The following is a 21506-nucleotide window of genomic DNA, read 5'->3' on the forward strand; positions in this document are numbered from 1 at the left end:
TCTTTCCTTTTTTTTCTGGACAGGTATTCTTTAAGCCTGTAATTGAAGACCTGAGCATGGAATTGGCCAGAAAATGCACCGAACTTATTAGTGATGTAAGTAGCTTAAGAAATTTTTGTCTCATTTTGCATTGTGTGTCATAGAATATTATGCCACAGAATCATAGAGCTGGAGAGAAAAACCCTGAATCCACCTATTAAAACATGTTTTCCAGATCATGGAACTGAGTCTAGAAATTTTAGGTAATTTCTCCAAGGTCACCCATACAGAGAATTTCTGTGGGAGCAAGTCTCTGTGTTCTTAATCCAGAATCCTGTTCCTTATGGATTTCAGTCATTCTGGCAATAGGAATTTCTTTTAGGAAAGGAAACAAAAAGGTTAATACTCTGTACACTACTAATATTGTATAATCAGTGCTTTATAAAGGTTTCCTAAATTTAATCCCTTAAAGACAATCTACGGTAAAGTGAAATCACGAATTTAGAGCATATTCCTTTGAGGATCCAAAGCTTTTACAATTTGTAAATATTTAAATCTGAAATGTCTTAGAAAGATCTCTACATAAATGAATGATTTTTTAAAAAGCATTTGGGGGCCTTTTGAGGAATATGATGAATGCAGTAGTTTTCCAAACCAAAAAAAATTTGCATATAGTATCTATGTGCATGTAACGTTGATTTCCAGTTTAGAATTTATGGATAATTGAGCTACATGTTAAGAACTCTGGACTAGATGATAATGATGATATGATAGTAATGAAAAGAAGCATTTTTATTGTGACTTTTTTCATTAACTGGAATCAGTTTATATATTTCAAGGGAATCATAGAATTGTAGAATTCACTCATATTTATGTATTTTTACAGTCAATAATTAAACTAAAATTCTAGAGGCACAACAAAAGTATTGCTCACTAGGGGATAAGAATTTAGATGATCCTCATTTTAAAAAGTTGTTAGAAAATTGCCTTGTGACAAAAATTTGTCAGAAAGAGCCAAAGGATGGTGGAAATCATACCCCTTCCCATGTACTTGACATGTAATATAATTAAATATCTCTTAGTGCCATTATTTAATAATAGTCATAAGCTACTATATGTGAAAGTTTGTTGTAAACTGTAATAATGCTGAAATAAAAATATCAGCAATAGTTAAGATTTATTGAATACTATGTGCTAGGCATTGAAGCTTATGAGGTAGGCTCTGTTGTTTTTCCCATTTTAGAGGTGAGGAAGCAAAGGCTCAGAGAGGCTAAGTATCTTTCCTGGGTCACACAGCTAGGCAGTGGGGACTTAAACACAAAGCACTCTCTCTTAGCCACACTGCCGTGTTATCTCTCACTCTAGATTTCCATGCAGTTTCTCTTACCTTTATTATTAATTTTTATACTACTATTAGTAATAGTAACACTATCAATGCTTTTATTCATTTACTAGAGGTCTGATGCACAAACATTCATGCAAGAGTAGGCCTTCCTTCCCACCGGCACCTGGAACCTGGGCTTCCCTCCTTTGGCCGTCGGCAGGCACCCAGGACCTGGGCAGGCTTCCCTCTGGCTCCGGGTTCATCAGTAAGGACGTCCAAAGATGTCCAGTCTAATTAGCATATTACCCTTTTATTATTATAGATTTTTTAAAGAGGAAGTACTTTTAAAAAAATATGTTTTTATTGATGAGAGAGAGAGAGAGAGAGAGAAGGAGAGAGAGAGAGAGAGAGAGAGAGACATCCATGTGAAAGAGAAACATCAATTGATTGCCTCTGTACACATCCCAACTGGGGATAAAACCCACGACCTGGACATGTGCCCAGACCAGGAATCGAACTAATGACCTTTTGATGCATGGGATGATGCTCAACCAACTGAGCCACACTTTCAGGGCACTACCAATGTTTTTATATGGAGCAGATGAACTTAAATTTGAAGTTATCTCTGTTATATTGTCTGCATGACTAAATGGTTGTCTACAATGTATATTTGAGGTTGCATTAATTACAGACCTAAAATAGGTATAAAAATGGATGAGTTGACACATTGAGTTAGAGTTCCATTCAAGTCTCTATTATGGATCTGACAGTGCCCATCTGTTAGTGTCCACATTTAATTCAGTACCCCTGTCTTTTCCTTAGTATCAAATTCGATTTAAAGACCAACCTTCCACTCCCTTAGTTTTTGTTTTCTAATTCATTATATCCCAAAGGGGCATCATGTGTTTACCTGAGCCTTTTTGTTTGTTTGAAGGAAGTCGTTTGCAGCCTCTGTCACCAAGAGAATTTGGTGTGTTGCTTGCCTCCTCGGTAGAGTCCGACATACTGAAGCTTTAAGAAGCAGCCTTACATTCTGTTGATCAAATCACATAGCTAGTGAGCCAGAGACCTGGGATTTGAAACAAAGTCTGACTCCCAAGTCTTGGCCACCATGATGTCCCTGTGCGAGGCACTCCAACATACATTATTGTACTCTGTTATTGGTTCCGTGAGCCTCAGTTCAGAGCTGGTGCAAGATTATCTTGCCCAAGGCTACCTGGCTAGTTAGGGGAGGGTACAAAATTCAGGCTTAGATCTAGTTAAGTCCAGAACCACTTGTCACTGCTTTATTTTTTTTAGATGAATTGGGTTGTTTTACAGGCTTCTCTTCATAGAGTAGCCTTTCTACATCACCTTCATCATCATCCTAACGGTCTCTCTTTGGACTCTCCTAGCTCTTGTATGCCTTTATTGGGATGTGATAAGCAGATCTATGGATGGCCTGGGGTTATGGGCAGGGTGGGACGATGTTTCCTTTTGCTCCATGTACCCTTTGTGATGATAGTTAGGGTATATTGGACTTGGGGCTACAGAGAGCTATTAGATCAACCTCTGTAGGACATCTTTCTCAGCCAGTTTCAATCATAATTTCTGACTTATAGCTGATTGCTTAGGGCTCATCAACTTTTCATAGTAGTTTGAATGGTTTTCACCTTGCTAGGAAAGAATGTCATGTGTAGCTGTCTGCCCTCTGGCATGGCCCTTTGTGAGCTTCCCCATTTCAGCTCCTTTAGTTTGACATTTTATGCTCCCTGAGAGCTTGGGGTCACCGATAGACCTGCAGACTTGCTGTATCATGTCCTTGCCAGATAATTTATTAATATAGTAAATAAGATTGGTCTAGAGCAGAGGTGGGCAAACTTTTTGACTCGAGGGCCACAATGAGTTCTTAAACTGGACCGGAGGGCCGGAACAAAAGCATGGATGGAGTGTTTGTGTGAACTAATATAAATTCAAAGTAAAGGAGCGGAGGGGAGAGCAAGAGAACCGGATAGAACAGCCGGATCCGGCTCGAGGGCCGTAGTTTGCCCACGGCTGGACTAGATTGAGTAGTCAGAAGCATGGTTCTAGAGGCCTTTTGTCAATGGACTTAAACAATTATTAGGGTCAAGGTGAGCTTTTGTATGTTTCTTGTAAATTAGGCATAAAGTCTCTGCAGTGCAAGTTTGTCCACATCTGCACGAAGCCTCTGACTCAGTGTTTTGGTTGAAACCTTTTAAGGGTGATAATCTACAATGCAGCAGAGAGAACATTTTCCAGGCAAATGAGCTTTGTGTGTTGTGGGCAAGTCCTTTCAATGCTGAAAACATTAGATTTGTGGTTTTCCCATCCAGAGAAAGCTCTGAATGTATCAGAGAACCGAGAGAGTAGCCTTGGCTGGGAGCACCCCGTTACAAATAGCAATGGAGCCCTGGTTCCTTCTTCCAGGGTTTCCTGCATTTAGCAATATGGCTCCGTTTGTGAAAAGACTTTCTAGGTACTTTTGTTAAGAATGCTTGTAAAAGGAAATATCCTCAAACGTTTCTACATCTGTCATCCCCTTTCAGCCATTAGCTAATCTCATACTAAAGTGAAAGAAACTGGGGGAGGAGGAGGGAGCACTATTGATGTAATTTAACTCTCGTTGTAGTTGAGACATGATAGGATTAATGGGTGAGGTCAAAGCAAAAAGTGAATATTTTGGTCATATAATGATCATTAAATCATCAACTTTCCTTTTTTTTTCTCAGTCAGAATGTAACTTGGATGGTGTATTGGTTATGAGTACAGAAGGCTGCAGGTAACAGGAAAACCCTGGCACAAAGGTTTAGCAAATGGGTATTTATTTTTTTCACATGTGAAGCCTGGAGGAAGGGGGGAGGTCCAGTTTTGGCATATTTGATGCTATTAGTTTCTCAGATTCCTTTTCTTCTGCTCTGTCAAAATTAATATGGTGACTTATGGTCTAATTGTGACACCATTGTTGATGCATCCCTGTGACTAGGGAAGGAAAAAGGTGGAAGGGCTATGTGTCAAAGGGCGTTGCCAGCAAAGCAAGTCTCTCCCTTTACCCCAGAAACACCAGAACACTGATGGGAAGACTCCGCTAATGTCTTGACCCAGAGCTGGGCACCTGGCCTTTCCAGGCCAATCACTAGCCAAGGGGACTGAGGAAACCCTGCCCGGTTTAGAGCAATTTGTACTCTGTGACTGGGGGAGAGGCCTGGCTACTCTCATGAATACATTGGGTTCTGTTATTAAGAAAGGTAGGGGTTGGATAGCCAATCCACCTAAGAGATAGAGCCATGCTTGTCTTAGAAATATATACATGGTTGTATTAGGAAATGGCTGGCTGCTCAGTGATTGCTATTTTACTGAAGATTTTGTGTCCTCATTGGTGCAGTTCCATCTGTCTTCTCCTTGTATAGGAAGGCTACTAGTATGTGACATTTTTTTATATAAAAATTTAAGATAATGTGCTATTGCTATTCATCTATAATAAAAGTGTAATATGGTAATTAGACTAATGGCCGAACGACCTTCCAGACAACCTTCCGGACGAAGCCTGGGCTGCGAGGGCTGAGGCAGCCACTGCGGCTATGAGGGCTGAGCCCCTTGCATGAATTTCGTGCATCGGGCCTCTAGTATTATATGTCATTAGAAATTAGAAGTGTGTGTGGGTATATCTTTTAAATAAAGGACAAGTAAGGAATGGAGATCACACTTAAAACTGAACTGTTTGCCTGCATAGCAAGGGAAGTAAGTACTTCACCCTTATCCCTGCTGCCTTCCTGAACATTCTGCTCAGGTCAGAGCTTATCGGGAGGCCATGGCCCTCACACATACCACTGCAGAAAAGAATGTGTATGTGAGAGGGAAAGATGGTGGTGGAAGATAAAAATAATGAGGCAGACTTAAGCCTAATAACAGGTTATTTTCTCTCACACATACTATATAACAGGGGCACTTTTTCCCTCTCCCTATGATCAAAATAGCCTCCTATTTATCATACTGCCTTTAACGGTTTAATTACTAGTGATTGAGGAGGGTGATTTGCAAAGACCTAAAATTACGGCTAATCTCAGAAGAAGAAGAAAAAGTAATTTAGTGCTCAGATAAGATAAATATGTTCTAATGTTGATTTCATGAATAAAGCAAATGTTTAATGTGGTGAGCGTATAATATCTAAGAGTCACAGCAGTGAAATATGCTATTTTGAAATAACATTGCTTAGTATGTTCATATCTGGTTACAGTCAAATAATGCCCTTCAAATCAGGTTTGCATGTGGTAAAATCCCTATGTAATGTTTGTGTGTAACATCAGTATTAGTCATGTCCTGTAAGGACCAGGGAGTATACAGAATTAAACCTGACTTTTAGGCTATAATTAGGAAGACCATGGGACCTTATTTTCAGCCTAAGTATTTATAGTCTTGGGTAGATAAACATGACTTTATTACAGGGTGATAGAACTTTTAGCAAATACCTTCATCCTCTCAACTAGTCGTAAATTTTGCCTCCCCAGTTTTCAGATTGGGCTGCAGTTAGTGTGATAGTGGGATTACATTTTAGGTCCTTCTCCATAATTCCTAACTTCTTTTTGGCTCTTGTGTCCCTGCGGGGTCTTTCCCCAGAATAGCAACTCTGGCCTCTGTCCAAGAAAAAAGGAGTGACTCATTTTACTAGTGAGTGCAAGTGGAGAAATGAGCATGCTCAGCAAAGCTGCTCTGATCTTCTTCTTGCTCATCTGCATATTCATAGCAAGGGGGCATTCTGGAATAATCTCAGCCATCTGGCAAACTTTCTGGGCAGGTTCTGTTTTTGTTGAGGAAGGGGTGGAGGATGGGAGGCCTATGGTGCTCACAAATTGGATAAGTTTGAGTGGGATTAATTAGTAACAGGAAACGCATGGTGACCATAATTTAAGTCCCTTCCTCTAATCCAGTGGGTCTAATGATGCTAATATAATAGTAATCTTCATTTGTTTAATTTCTGCCTCTACTTCTTAAATGGTTTCATCTGTCCTGATGACCCCTTGTTTTAAACCTAGAGATGGGCAGCTGTATTTCTGTTTGACCATAGGCTTCACTGATAAGGTCAGTGGCTTAAAAGTCACAAACTGGGCAACAGGATTCATCATCATTGTGGGTTCAACACACATGGTCCTTGACGATAACCGGACCCTTGTTAATCTCAAGAAAAGGCTTCCTTTATTATGCCCATCATTTTGCAGTTCTGTTCTGGATACCAGTTTATTTGATTTGGCTTATTTTGAGCATCATTTCACATTTAAGTATTTACTTCAGAAAATGGACTTCTCATGTTAATTCTTCTGTTCAGCACCAGAGCACTGAAATTGTTTTTCGTCTCCCTCTTATGTGAATTATTCTCTCTTTTAGATCCATTATAGAGAAGAGTATAAAAAATCTAAGGACAAGTGTACATTTGTGACCGACACTCCGATGCTAAACCATGTAAAAAATATTGGTGCTTTTATTTCTGAGGTAAGGTATCAAAAACTGGCAAAATGGCTTGCGTTTTCTCTTTATATTTATATAGATAAAAGTCTGTGCATTGAAGTTGAAGAATAATATTTTCAAAAGCACCACTGAATGTTGGTAATATATAATTTTGTAATTCTATGCACTATCAATTAATTCATGTAAATTGACATATTTTACTGGCTATGGTTGATATGTTTTATTATGTGTCTGTGTTTTGAATCCAAACCTTTCTTATTTATATAGAATTATTATTTTCTTTTAAAAAATATTTTTATTGATTTCAGAGAGGAAGGAATTCTTGATGTTCCCAAATTATTCGTTTTCCTGAGGGAGTTAACTGTAGAGCAAAAACAAGGATGTGGGCATTCTGTTGTGTTACTTTGAACCTAATCTTCCCAAGAGGAAATGGTGAATGGGTGTTTCTCTTTAAGAGTAGTAACTGAGATCACTTAGAACAGTGCAGATGGGAGGTGTGAGCAAAGAAACAGCAAACAAGCTCCTCCCACTCATCTTGGTAGAAGGGTAAGAAGATTGAATAAAGGAGTTCTGTCCTTTGCATTCAGGTTCTATAGAATTTGTTTTTTTAAAAAAATATATATATATATTTTATTGATTTCAGAGTGGAAGGGAGAGGGAGGGAGAGAGAGATAGAAACATCAATGATGAGAGAGAATCATTGATTGGCTGCCTCCTACATGCCCCCTACTGGTGATCAAGCCCACAACCTGGGCATGTGCCCTTGACCAGAATCAAACCAAGGACCCTTCAGTCCCCAGGCCCATGCTCCATCCACTGAGCCAAACCATCCAGGACTGCATTCGGGTTCTAGGCAGGAGGACATAACTTGTATCTTCTGGAGCAACTCAAATGTCTCATTCTTCTCCAGTTTTTCTTCACTGATCAAACAGGTGAAACTCTTGATAAACACAAATAGGTTTACTTTTAGAAATGCACATGGGTTTAAATAGTCATTTTTTTCTTGCATGTCTGGTTTAAAGTTTTCTCCATGGTAAACTGGATTTGTCTTTCTTCAAAAGATGTTTGTCACGTCCAGGATTAAAATGCTCTTCAGATTTTTATATTCTGTTTCTGAAGAAAGTTTCTTTTTATTCACTTTTAATATTCACAGTAAAAAAGAGGAATGTTTACTTATTTTTAAATTTTTTTTTCCCTCCCTAGGCAAAATACAAAGGCACCACTAAGGCAGACCTCTCAAATTCTCTTTATAAGCAGATGCCAGCCACAATTGACAGTGTCTTTGCAGGAGAAGTTACGCAGCTTCAGAGTAAGGTGTGCTTTCCCTAAACTGTTACATAATTATGTAGATAAAACAGATAACCTAATATAAATTATTCAGCATTTAAAAAGTTGTTTATCTTGAGTACCACATCTATATATATAAAAGGCTAAGTGACCTGCAGATCGGCTGGTAGCTATGATGCCCACTGACCACCAGGGGGCAGATGCTCAATGCAGGAGCTGCCAAGCGACAGCAACTTTCGCACTCTGGGACCCCTTAGGGGATGTTGGACTGCCGGTTTTGGCCCGATCCCTGCAGGCCAGGCCAAGGGACCCCACCTACCACAGGGACCCCACTCACTCCACAGACACCCTTCGAGCCTCAGCATCGCTCCAGGTGCAGCCAGCTGGGGAGGGATCGTGGGAGGTTGGCTCCAGGGCATGTCTGGCCCATCTCACCCAGTCCAGCCCCACTGGCCACCTTCTAATTAATTTACTTTCAATGTGCATGAATCGTGCACCGGGCCTCTAGTCCTATATAATAAAAGCCTAATATGCAAATTGTCCCCTCAACCGGGACTTTGACTGCTCACTATGACATGTGCTGACCACCAGGGGATGGTGTGGAACATGGCGGGTGTCCATGACGTGGTGCTGGCAGGAGGCAGCAGTGGAGGTGCTGCCAGCCCCTATGGGCCCTGATGAAAGTGGGACCGCGGTGGGATGGTGGAGCAGGTGAGGGAGCAGCGCCAGGCCAAGGCGGGTGTAAGCGGGGCCCAATCGCCCTGCAGATGGCGACCAGTGGCAGCAGCAGGGGGCCGATGACTCAAGTGGAGGGGGGCACACAGGGGCCCAGGGACCCAGGTGCTGCCCAGGGCCTAGAGGTCAGCTGGGACCTGCCCTTCCACACCAGACGCTCGTGCTTCAATCACCAGCCAGGCCTAGGGACTGCACCCATGCACGAATTGCGTGTCCAGGCCTCTAGTCCTATATAATAAAAAAAACGTAGTATGCAAATTGTCCCCTCGACCGGGAGTTATCCAGGAGTTCGACCAGGGGGCGGGGACGGCCAGGGGAAGGGAGGATGGCGGCAGGCGACCAGGGGAAGGGAGGGAGGCCCTGGCAGCGGCAGCCAGCAGCCGGCAGCCACTAGGGACCCTACTAGTGCACGAATTTTGTGCAATGGGCCTCTAGTATTGAATAAAACATGAAAGTTTCATTGTGTTTTTCATTTAGAATACCTCAGGCTACCAAAAAGAGCCTCCATCAGGTGGAAGTGGCCATTTTGGTGATGGTCAGTTACAGACGAACTTAAGAACTGTCAACGTGTAAACTCATGTTGAATCCACAGGAGTTTAGGAGTAATTTTCCCTTTATAATACATCAACACATAAGGAATACTTAATCCATTTAATGTGTTGGATTTCTTAAGACATAATTTAAAAATAGAGTATTTCATCTCTTTCTCATTCATCTTATTGTTTTGTTTTCTTCATAGCACAATCTGATTTTTTTTTACTTTATTAATCTCTTATTTGGTTCCGTAAGTGACATGAGAGCAGAGACCTCATTTGTCTTGTTTCCTGCTCCACCTCTGCTTAGAACAGTCTCTGGCACATCGGAAATGTCCAGTAAATACTTGTAAAATTGACTTTTATTCAGTTTGATTTCCTTTCCAAGGAAATGTTTTGTTTTACATAATTTATATTCTTCATGCTACATTTTAGGTTAAAAATAATAGTAAACACATAGAAGTGCTTACTATATGTAGATACTGTTCTATGCATTTCATAAATATTTATATCATTTAATCCTCACAAGCACTCTATGAGATATTCCCATTTTGGTGATGTGGAAACTGAAGCACAGAGAGGTTAAGTAATTTGCCCTAGGTTACAGTCAACAAATGGCTGAGCTAGAGAATGATCATGGACTGTCTGGCTCCAGAGTCTGATTTCTTAACCACACACTGTACCACCTTTTTCTTACCATCTCTACCCCTCTTTTTCTTATTAAACAAATTTACTTCTTTTTATTATATATATATGTGTGTATATATACATATATATATGTGTGTGGGTATATATATTTATTTTATTGATTTCAGAGAGGAAGGGAGAGGGAGAGAGAGATAGAAACAATAATAATGAGAGAAATTTATTGATTAGCTGCCTCCTGCATGATCTATTGAGCCCACTGACCAGGAAAGGAACCGTGACCTCCTGATTCATAGGTTGACACTCAACCACTGAGCCACACTGGCTGGGCTAAACAAGTTTACTTTTTTCTCTGGAATCTTTTTATTTTAAGTAGAGGATACCTAGATAACTTTTAAATAGTCTGAAAATAGATTACTCTTGAAAAATACTGAGCATAGTTATCCTTTGCATAACCTCTTTAAGTCCTTCATTATTACAAATTTAAATGTCCACTATGTACCCAACTTGGCAGTAAGCTAATCTCAGTTGTGCAACATGAGGCTAAAAATATATGATGTTAAAGTTTCACATGGCTGACTGTGACTAATATGCCCTCCTTTTTTTTTTCTGCCCATATCTAGTCACCTAGCCACTTGTTGATAATATGGACTACTTTAAAAAGCAAATAATTATAACACAACACTTAATATGTGACAAGCAATACTTAATAAAGAAGGAAAAGAAAAAATGTATTTTTTTTATACTTGAGAAGGTAACATTTTTCAAATATACATCTTCATTGCTTAGGCAATGTACAACTTTTCTCATCTTTTATAGCATCAGTAGATTTATAGTACACAAATATGTGCAACACAGAACTTAAAAATAATCCGTGTTGTATATTTAGGAATCTGGTGTGTGTGCTTTTTCAAGAATAATTCATCACTTCTATGGCTATTATGTGTTATCCTGCAGTAGAATATGCACCCTGGGAAAGATATGTTTGTGCTGTTAAGGAGCAACACTGCCCAGTGTTGTAATTAGTCCCTGAACTTGCTGATAAAGAAAAATGTGGACCCTGAATAAGGTATCTAGTTCAAAGATTTTTATGTAATTGTAATAACGTTTCTTTAGTCTTACATACATCAATGTTATTACTTTAAAATTGCAGTCCTCAAAGCTAACCTGGTAATAAGACAGTCAAGAAAGTAAAATGATTTGACAGCCTCTGCAAAAACAAAAGAAAACAAAAAACTAACCTTTTACTGTGTCCAAATAGTGTAAATTAGAGTATTAGCCAAATTAGAAATTTAATGGCATTCTGGGTTCTAATGAAAAACCTAAACTTTTGATACTGGAACAAAATATTATCTTAAAACCAAACTAGAGTGATAAAGTGAAGTTAGCTAGATTAATATTCCTTATAGAAAATGACTAATAGAAAGATGTACCTTTAAAAAAAGAGAGAGATGTGGAGATTTTAGGAAGCCATTTTATTATATACTAGAGGCCCGATGCACGAAATTTGTGCACAGGTAGGATCCGTAGGCCTGGCCAGTGATCAGGGCCAATCGGGGCCTTCTGGCTGCTGGCTGGGGCCTCCCTTCCCTGGCTGCTGGCTGCTGGCTGGGGCCTTCCTTTGTTCCGCACCTCCCCCTGGTGGTCAGCGCACGTCATAGCGAGTGTCATACTCCTGGTCTCCCAGTCCAACTCCCATGGGAACACTTTGCATATTAGCCTTTTATATATATAAAATAGATTCATCATTAAAAATGTCATAAACACAGATCACAAAAGAAAGCTTCTGGAAATGGATGGATTGGGCCATAAAGCAGTGAAATCTTTCCCTCCAGGGCTGTTTCAGGTGGAGGCTAGGTCATCCCTTATCACAGAAGTAACACAGGCTACTCAGGCATCTGCTCCGGGAGGTTTATGAGAGCCTTTGTTTTTACCTATAGTGGCCACAAGGTCCTATTTCAGGAGCATCAGAGATACCTTTGCTATCAATTAGAAGAACATATACCTATGTAGTAGTTATAAAATATAATGTAAGTTAGAAATGTATGCACATCTTACACATGTATATATGAAATATAAAGATACACTATGTGATCAAATAAGTAAGATAAATATACACATACTAGAGGCCTGGTGCATGAAATTCCTGCATGGGTAGGGTCCCTAGGCCTGCCTGGTGATCAGGGCCAATCTGTGGGGTGATCGGGGCCCCTGCTCGCACCCACCCTAGCTGGCCTGGTGCTGCCCACTCGCCAGCCCCACCCCCCACTGCCACCAGTTGGGGCCTGCGGGCTGGGAGCAGCTCCTGTGTTGAGCGTCTGCCCCCTGGTGGCCAATGTGCATCATAGCGACCGGTCATTCTGCCGGCCATTCCGCTGTTCGGTAGATTTGCATATTAGGGTTTTATATAGATAGATTCTTACATAAGCATATCTATCTATATTTATAAAAGGTTAAGTGACCAACCATCTGTCTGTCCAACCATTTGACTGACCCACTGGCCACTACATATTATGCGCACTGGCAATTTAAAAATAAATGTCGACTCGCACATGCAGGATACATATAAAGCTCTTGCTGGCGCCAATTGGACGCGTGTGTTTCGATCTGTCATTGTCAATTGTGAATTTGATTGACATTTTTATTATAGAGAAAGGGTGAATAGCAACATTAAAATATTTCTTCTAATTAATTTCCTTTCAATGTGCACAAATCCATGCACCGGGACACTAGTTTATATATAAAGTATGTAAGACTATCGCAAGTGTCCTCCACAAGGTAGGTGTCCATAAGTACCACAGCCACCTTAATTCTCAGGGTATGAGGGAAATAAGTGCTAATCTAGGGAAATGCCACACAATAATGACAAATCCTAGGAAATCAAATTCATCAGGAAATTTATTAGCTTGATATAATTTTCCATTAGCTATTTTAAAGATGAAAATTAATATGATAAATGAAAGTTCAGCCACCTCCAAGTTGGTCTAATTTTAATTCTGAAGGGGTGCTTAGTAGCAGCTATACATGAAAAGAAATGACTGTTTTAATGCTGCAAGTAGAAAATTACATAGCCCTTTTTAACAAAGAGTGCTTTTTAAAACCATGTTTGATGAAGCATCATTTCTATGATAACCCACAAAATGATCAGCTATATTGGTTATGTTTATAAAGTCACAAGTGTGATAGTCTAAGATGCAAAATAAACCAGGCATCTAGCAAAAAGGAGACAGGCACATACTAGCTCTTTTTATTTAAGTAGAGGAACATACCTCATAGTTTTCTTTCCCTGGCTTAATAGACTTAGCCCCGAATTAACCCCCTCTCCCCTGCCCCAAGATATAATATAGAATATAATGGAATTGAGATAATGGACTTTCTCAACCCGAATGGAGGTTCTTAATGGGTTTCCTGTTTAACATAATTAATGGGTGAAAAATGTAAAGATATGTTTACCAGAGTTAAATATCCTGGTGGATTAAGTCATTGGACAGACTTGGACAAGGTGAATGATCCCTAGGCTAAGGTGAGGTGCTGCATGTGAGCCCTAATAAGCAGAGATGCAGGCAGGATGGGATGTGGGAGCAGGGCTGGGTGGGACTGAACAAGACTTAAGGGTGTTATTTGACAGGAATCTCAACATAACCATCAAAAGGAAACTGTGGTCTATAGCTGCATTAATCACATATAGCACATGAGAGATGGTAGTCTGGATTAAGTTGAATAATTCTAATGAGGATAGGTCTGGAACATGTGGGCACCTTAAGAAAGAGATGGATAAATTGGGATTTGTGCTGAGGATAGGGGTTCAGCGCTTCAGTGCACACAGACAGTCTGGAAGAAGGGAAGTCATTGCCAGCTATGTTCCCCTCTTTAAAGTTCTGCCTTGTGAACTAGACTCTACCTGTATGGCCAAATAGATGCAGCTATGGGCAGATAGAGTTAGATTTCATTGAAAGAAGAACTTTTTATCACAGTTTTCAAAATTTAGAGGCTGTGATGCCCCAGATTGAGTTCTCTCTTAGTTTTCAAGAAAAACTCAGTGGAGGAAGCAGAGAAGGTATTTAAACACTGATAGCTGTTCTTTCTTTTTTTGTGTGGTTATAGTTGATGATTTTATTTTTTTAAAATGTAGTTGTCACTTTAATCCTCTAGACAAGTATGTTATCTAAGTCAAATGGGTGATTAATTCTGTTTATTAAAGACTATAAGGAGTTTAAGTTCATGAGAATATTTAATAAATAAATTAATTTATTCATTCACTAAACGTTTATTTCCTTTCTACTCTTTGTCATTCACTGTGATTGGCACAGGATATTAAAACATGTGTACAATACAGGCATAGCTCTCAAGGAGATCATGTTGGTAAAAAAAATTTTCCCTAAGTTTAAATTTATTCTTTTTCATTGAAAATTAGGTTTTGTTTTGTTCTTGGTTAACACTGTCCTAATCTTTCTTTTTAAGATGACTTTATTCTCTTGGGCTAAATAATTCTAATTCCATTTAATATTTTTTTTTATTATTAAACCTTTGATAAATATTTAATATTAATTTTGAAATAATTTATTCCTGTTTTATTCTCATTCATTCAGTTATTCATTTCATTTCTTATTCACTTGAGCAAATATTTAATCTGAGCCTTCAGTGAGCTAGACAGTTATGTTCTAGTAAGGGCAGACAGAAAAGAAATGACATAAAAGGAACAAAGTAACTAAAAATTGTGAAGGAAATAAATAGGATAATGGCATAGGTTGAGTAAGGGGATAATTTGTTTGCTGTCTTCTAGATCTTTAATTTCTAACTCTTCTGTCGAGTTTGGCTGCTTCTGAAGTAATCATACTTATGCCTTCTAAGTACAGAACAAAGTTAACTTGGTGGTGATGGATATGTTGGTATGATGCTTCTTTCTATAACGGAGGACTGGGTTTGACATATCTGAGGTTTTTTGCCTGCATTCTATTTTCTCCCACAGGTTAAAGGCATTTAAATATTATTGCTGGGTCTTCATAAAATCATAACAATTAATTAAAAAATGAAAAATTCACTTTTAAATATCTGATCATTTCTCCCACTTTGTCAGTTGCTTTCCCAAGATTCAGACCTTGAATATTTAGAACCCTAATAGTTCTTGGGTGTGGTAGATTTCCCAAAATCGTAGCTTAGATTTAAACTGGATGAACACAAGAGTTGGGATTTCAGCCAATGGTCAAGGACTTTTGAAATAAGTGACAAAGATTTAGAATTAGGAGTCTAAACTGAAACACTAAAATGAAAATGTATATGAATTGTCTTGTTATAGAGACTCGGGCAAATTTGACTATCAGTTGTGATATTCAAATATATAAAATCCTAGCAAAACTCTGAAATTTAACAGGTAAAAATTTAATGCACCTCTAAATGAGAATAATGGTTTATTGTGTGTGTGGTTTTTTTTTGTTTTTTGTTGTTTTTTTTTAAAGATTGCCTACAAGCAGAAACATGATGCTGCCAGAGGACTCTCAGATTACACCCATATGAAGGAGCCACCTGAGATCAAACATGCCATGGAGGTCAATAAACACCAGAGTAATGTAAGGAAGCCACTCCTCATGACTTTCTGGAAAATTGTGGTTGACCCACTAAGAGGCTAATGGATATTTTGTTGAAATTTAAATATCATGACACTCCTTTTAAAAAATGACTTTAAATTTTCTTTTCTTTATATCTCTCCGTGTTCGGTAAGAAAGATATCTGAATTATTCTGTTAACAGTTATTAAAACCTCCTGGAATGCCTTTAAAATGCCAGGCACTTGCAGGCATTGGAAATTCTGCTTTGAACAAGACACACATGGATCCTTTGGACCTATTGGGTTATTAGAATTTTTAGAAATTCCTTGACTTGATGGCGAAGCTCCCATGGTTTCCTGCCTAGGAGTGCAGAAGAATTGGGAGAAAGAGTGCTGCAAATCAGTGGCCCAGGGAAGAATCATTCATGGATGCTAGCGAGATTGTCCCCCACTCCTGTTTCTTTTGGAATGCTTGTGGGGGGCAACGTGTCAAACTAAAGACCCATTGAGAATAGGAAATCAATAGATGCCTAATGGCTGGCTTAGAAGCAGAAGCCGAGAGGGAGGAAGTGAGCCTATAGAAAAGGAATCTCTCTTTGGTTATAAGTCAGGAGGTACATCAAAGCTTTCACGTGTTGGCTCAATTACCACCACTCTCCGGGTGGCCTGTGGCCTGGAAGAAATATTTCTTCCTGAAATCTCAGGGAAAGCTTATTTATCTCCCCATCATGAATTTTCTGCTTTCTAGAAGGAATATAAAAACTATTTGCCAGGTTCTTTATTGGTTAGAATCGGTTAAGATAAAGCGTCTGTCCTAGTTGGGTCAAGAAACTCCCTTTTGGCAAAAGTACCTGAAACATCTTTGTCATCTCACACAGAGTCTGTCCCACCACTTAGTTCTCTTACTGAAGGTGCTTTGCAGATCTGTGCTCCCCGAGCCCCAGGTGTGCAATGTGTCTTTGCAGGATGGCAGCAGGTTTCTGATATTAAATTGCAGTAGGTCAATGCTTAAGTAAAAACTGAGAGAGGTTTTACATTTTAATCCAATGTATAAACGGATGCCAGTACCAAAGCACTTTTCTAAGATGGTTTGAGATTGAGAAGAGGTGAAGAAACTGCATGTCTGTTATTGTTACCAGCAAGGTCATTTTAAGGGGATGCTTTATAAGAACCGTTTGCTTAGGGAATGACCATAAAAATCATAATAACTACCTCTTAGCCAGCACTTCTGTGTAGCAGAACTGTGCCAAGACTTTAACCATTGCCAGTTCTCGCAAAATCCCCGTACCGATTCCCATTTTGTGGATGAGAAGAATGAGACTAAAGAATCAAAGCCCTGAGTTTGCTCTTTCTGTTAGGCGCCGCTGCTGCCCTCTTAAAGGTCACTAGTTATTGGTCAAGATTTTAAATGAAGTTTTTAAAATGGGCACCAAATAGGTTGTCATCAGAATTCAGATCAGCGGCTCCAGTGCACTGCAGGAAAGAAGAAGGTGGTGGTGGTGGGTTGGGGAGGGGGCCGTACTACAAGGATCCTCAGGAGGCCCTTCTAACTCTATAATTCAATGAAATTCAAATACGGAAGTCCCTTATCATAGAACTGGGGCTATTATTTTAAGTCTGCCTTTTCTTTTCAAAGGTCTTTGATTGAGGGGTTGAGGGAACAGAGTATAAAGCCCTTTTCTCCGTTCAATACTGTGTACTTATGGGAGAAGGGTGTATTTACTTACACTCCTCTGCCTAACCAGCTCAACCTTTACATGCAAAGTTTGTGCATATAATAGGATTTAGGAAGTGTTTAAGACTGTTTACTCAGATTTAAAGTGAGGAGGAGATTTGTATTCCATCTGTGAAGTAGTTGCTATTCCTCTAAGTCAAGGCACTTAGAATAATACACTTGTCGTCCTTGCAATATGAAATATAAACGCAGGTCTGGACAGCCAGGAGGAGAGCAAGTACAGCTACCCTGTGGTTCAGCTGGTGAGGCTGCCGAATCACCACGAGAGACAAACCTGCCTCCTTCAGTCTAGTGATGCTCATTGGCAGAGAATTTACTAATAGAATTACCCTTTCATAACGTGGTCTGTGACTTCGCACTAAGCCCGTAAATGACTTGATTTAATTTAAAAGCAAATGCGTTGCCCCATATGCAACTAATTTACCTAGAAACATCTTGGCTTACCTTTTTTTATGTTTCCATTCGAATCAAGTAAGCTTTTGAATAGCTGTTAGAGACACAAGGAACTGGGACAACAATAGTTCAATGTTATTAACGTCTGCCTTCTTTCCACTCAGACCTTTTACTACAATATTCATCAATGGTTCACAGGGAACACTTTTTGTTTCGGAACCTTTCCATTCTACCTCGAGGTATAGATGTGTGTAAGCAGAAGAGGATGGGGAGAGGATTCTGTGTGACCGGCCAACTGAATTTTCACCTCTGAATAACAGAGTTCCAAGGAGAAGAGCATTTGGGGACAATTGATCTCCTTTGTCACCCCCAAACTCAATGATCATGAAACAAGGAAAACATATTTCTCAGAATATCCTCCACTGTAACATACAATAGAAAAGGAATCTGGAGTCAAATCAGAGCTAAAATGTTTGCTTTGCCATTTGCCTGCATGACCTTGGACAAGTTACTAATTCTCAGTTTTCTCATCTTAAAATCGGGGCAATGATCTTTATCTCATTAGAGCTGCAAGTGTTAAATGAGATGATATATGTGAAGGGCTCTGTAGAAGAGCACTCCATAAAATGTTAGTCCTAGTTAGTCCCCTTCCAGTTTTCAAGGGATCTAGGAATTTACAATTATCACAGTTAATTCAAAACAATCTAAAGAAGTAAGACTTCATTAAAGTCCAAATTCATATAAAATTTATATTACGAAGCATTTAGGTCAGAAGGGCATATTCAAAAACTTCCCGAACCCTTATTGCTGATATTATAATTAAAAAATGATTAAAAAGAGCCAATATAAATCCTTTTGTATCTTAAGGGATGTACCCCTGGCCAAATTTTTCTAATGTAATTAGAGAAACTGGTGGTTTCTATTCTGTTGCTTTTCCCTAAAGATGGGCTTGTAATGAAAACCCCAGTAACATTATTAGTTCTCATCAATCTTACCAGAGACACAAACTCCAATAGTTCTGAAGTAAGGCAAACAAATGTTAAGCTGCCATTTTAAGTTTTATAAGGAATGTGGTCTATATAGACTTGTCATGAAATTGGAGTGGTAAAGTTTTCCAAAACATCATATTGGTAATCAGTTCAATGTGCATTAGAAAGACGTATTCAGCCAGGAGAGCAAGAGATTTAATGTTCTTTTCAAGAATGATATATGTATTTTCTTAATGTTAATAAAAACTTACCAGTAGACAAAATTTCTATTTCATCAGAAAATGAAAAACCTTAAAGAAAAATCAGTAAAAATGATGCTAGGAAAACATTTCCGGCTCTATGTGGTTCCTTGATGTGACTTACTATAATAGTGCTTTAGGATTTAGCATCAAGCTAGGTGTATTAGTATTATGTTCATCTCTAAGACAAAATAGTTAGTATTATCTGTTTTGCCTTCTTCACAGGATTGTAGTGTGATAAAATTAAACGATGACAAAGAAAACTTTGTCAACTCTAAAATGCTTTTATAAACAATGACAATAATAATAATGGTAACTGTTCTAGATACAACTCCATATGTTACTTCCTTTTGTAGGAGAGTGAAAAATTTTCTTTTTTCCTATTTAATATTATATTCTCCATTTACTTATACTTAAAAGGTTTACATTATCTTATAAAAATAATATTTATAATTCAATAATTTTTTCAAGTACAGTATGCCCAGGCAGAAATAAGCCTAGACTTTCCAGTGTGTGTGCCCCTTTGGAGATACCTGGAGAGTTTTTCTAATGTGAGAGTTTATGATGATGATACAGGTATTTTTTTATAATGACAACTTGTGTTGCACAAAATTAAAAAATACATATCCTCTCTAGTTTCTTCTCACTAAGAATCATGTTAACCTTCACCAGAGTAGCAAAGAGATGAATGTTTCTGGGCCAGTTCTATTTGGTTTCTGTAAGTCTGTCTGCTCACCCTGCCCTCAGCCCCAGCAAGTGTCTGTCTGTGGCTCCCATCTTGGCTGACATCCCTCAGCTCTTAATGTTCACATCTCCAAGTGCTTGAACTTCACTGTAAGGACCGTTTTGGTGGAGGTTTTGCTTTCCTCTAGTTTATTAGCTCACCTTTTGAGGAATCTCAAATGACTGTTGTCTAAATATGAAAAGCTTGCTGCAAAGTCACTGGGAATTCTTAGTCTGCCCATGTGTCTGGCTTTACATGGAAAATAGAGTCATCTATTTCATTTCTGTTTTCAAAATCTCTTATTGGCCAAATCTAACGCAGGGCGATACAAGGATTTAATGAGTTAATGTGTGTAAAAGATTTAGAACAGTGCCTGGCACTGTATGAACAGGAAACATGCAAAAGCTGTGGCCTTATGAAACAGAACTAGAAAGCTTACAAGGAGAGAACAAACTGAGATTCTAAGACAAAGTGAGATAAAAAAGAAGCTGCCCTGGTCAGTGTGATTGAGTGATAGAGCTTTGGCTTGGGCCCCAAAGGGTCAAGGGTTCCATTCCCCGTCAAGGGCACATACCTAGGTTGCAGGTTTGTGCCCCAGATGGGGTGCATGCAGTAGGCAACCAATGGATGTGTCTCTCTCACATTGATGTTCCCCTCCCTCCCTCCCTCCCTCCCTCCCTCCCTCCCTCCCTCCCTCGCTCCCTCCCTCCCTCCCTCCCTCCCTCCCTTCTACTCTATCTGAAAAGCAATGGGAAAAATATCCTCAGGTGAGGATTAACAACAACAACAAAAAGTTGAGTAGGAAAGTGAACATTGTGAGATAAGGAAGAAATTCAACAACAGATTTTGATAGAATTAAAATCCTTATTGGAGGCAATAAAGAGCAGATTTGATACTGTAGATGAAATAAAGGCTGTTAGTTAGTAGTTCCTAGGTTCAGTGAGAGAAATCCATCTTAAGTTAGCTCATATAAAAAACAAGAATGTATTGGTTTGCATAACTGGAAAAGTCATGCTACCTTCGGGCATGGCTGGATCCAGAGGCTCCACAGTGTCACCAGGACGCTCCTTCTCTCCCAACCTCTTGGCTCTGCTGGCTTCTGTGACTTCACTTCACTTCAAGATGAGAGCTGGTGTTCTTAAAATTAAATCATCTTTGCAACAGCTAATTCCAGAGGAAAGGGCAGCAGCTCTGTCTCTCCTAGCCTTAGATCCTTCAAATGATTCTGGCCCTGCTTGGGTTATGTCTGCTTTCTTATTAATCACTAGAGGCCCAGTGCGCAAAATTCATGCACTGGTAGTGTCCCTAGCGGCTGCAGCTGCCAGCCGCTGGGGCCTTCCTCCCTTCCCGCAACTGGCCCCACCTCCTGGTCGAACTCCCAGATGAACTCCTGGTTGAGGGGACAATTTGCATACTATGCTTTTATTATATAGGATGATTTCCAAAGGGATGGGGTATTTGATTGGATAGCCTGTCACGTGGCCACTCCTGTGACCAGGAAAGTAGGCTGTATTTGATAGCTCTACCAAATCACATGGAGTGAGGGTGGGGCAGTTTCCAAAAAAAATAAAAAATGCTAGGCAGATAATAAAAACAACAACGCATTTACTACAAAGGAATAACTTAGGATAATGATCCATGTTGTCATACCACCTATGTTTAGACATCCTTGCAGTAGTGAAAACCAGGAACTTGCTGCTCATCTTAAGCCCCCATTCCTGAGGACTATCACCAAGCAGTGATATTCTGAAAGATCTGACTAGTGACCAGGCTCCTGTGGTCTTTCCTGTGTGGCTCTGTGGTGTCTGTTTGTTTGAATTTGCAGCTCACGTCAATCTTAATATTTGTTGTGAGTCACATATGCTGGCCTCTAATTTGCAATTTACATGGATGATGGGGCCCTATTCAGAGTCCTGCTC

General features: G+C 39.4%; 1 protein-coding gene across 7 annotated transcripts in view; it reads left to right on the forward strand.

The window, feature by feature from the left end:
* Positions 1-21506, forward strand: part of NEBL (nebulette) — a 396867-nt gene that overhangs the window by 270802 nt on the left and 104559 nt on the right. For 6 of the 7 annotated variants that reach the window (XM_080675005.1, XM_080675007.1, XM_080675010.1 and 3 more), the window contains exons 2-5: positions 24-95; positions 6683-6787; positions 7967-8077; positions 15420-15530. The exons of the other annotated variant lie outside the window; for it this stretch is intronic. In XM_080675005.1, coding sequence (XP_080531131.1) covers positions 24-95; positions 6683-6787; positions 7967-8077; positions 15420-15530 — 399 coding nt within the window. The remainder of the gene's footprint in view (positions 1-23; positions 96-6682; positions 6788-7966; positions 8078-15419; positions 15531-21506) is intronic. 7 annotated transcript variants of the gene reach the window in all.

Source organism: Plecotus auritus, assembly GCF_963455305.1.
Source record: "Plecotus auritus genome assembly, chromosome: 1".
In the NCBI taxonomy this organism is placed as follows: Eukaryota; Metazoa; Chordata; class Mammalia; order Chiroptera; family Vespertilionidae; genus Plecotus; species Plecotus auritus.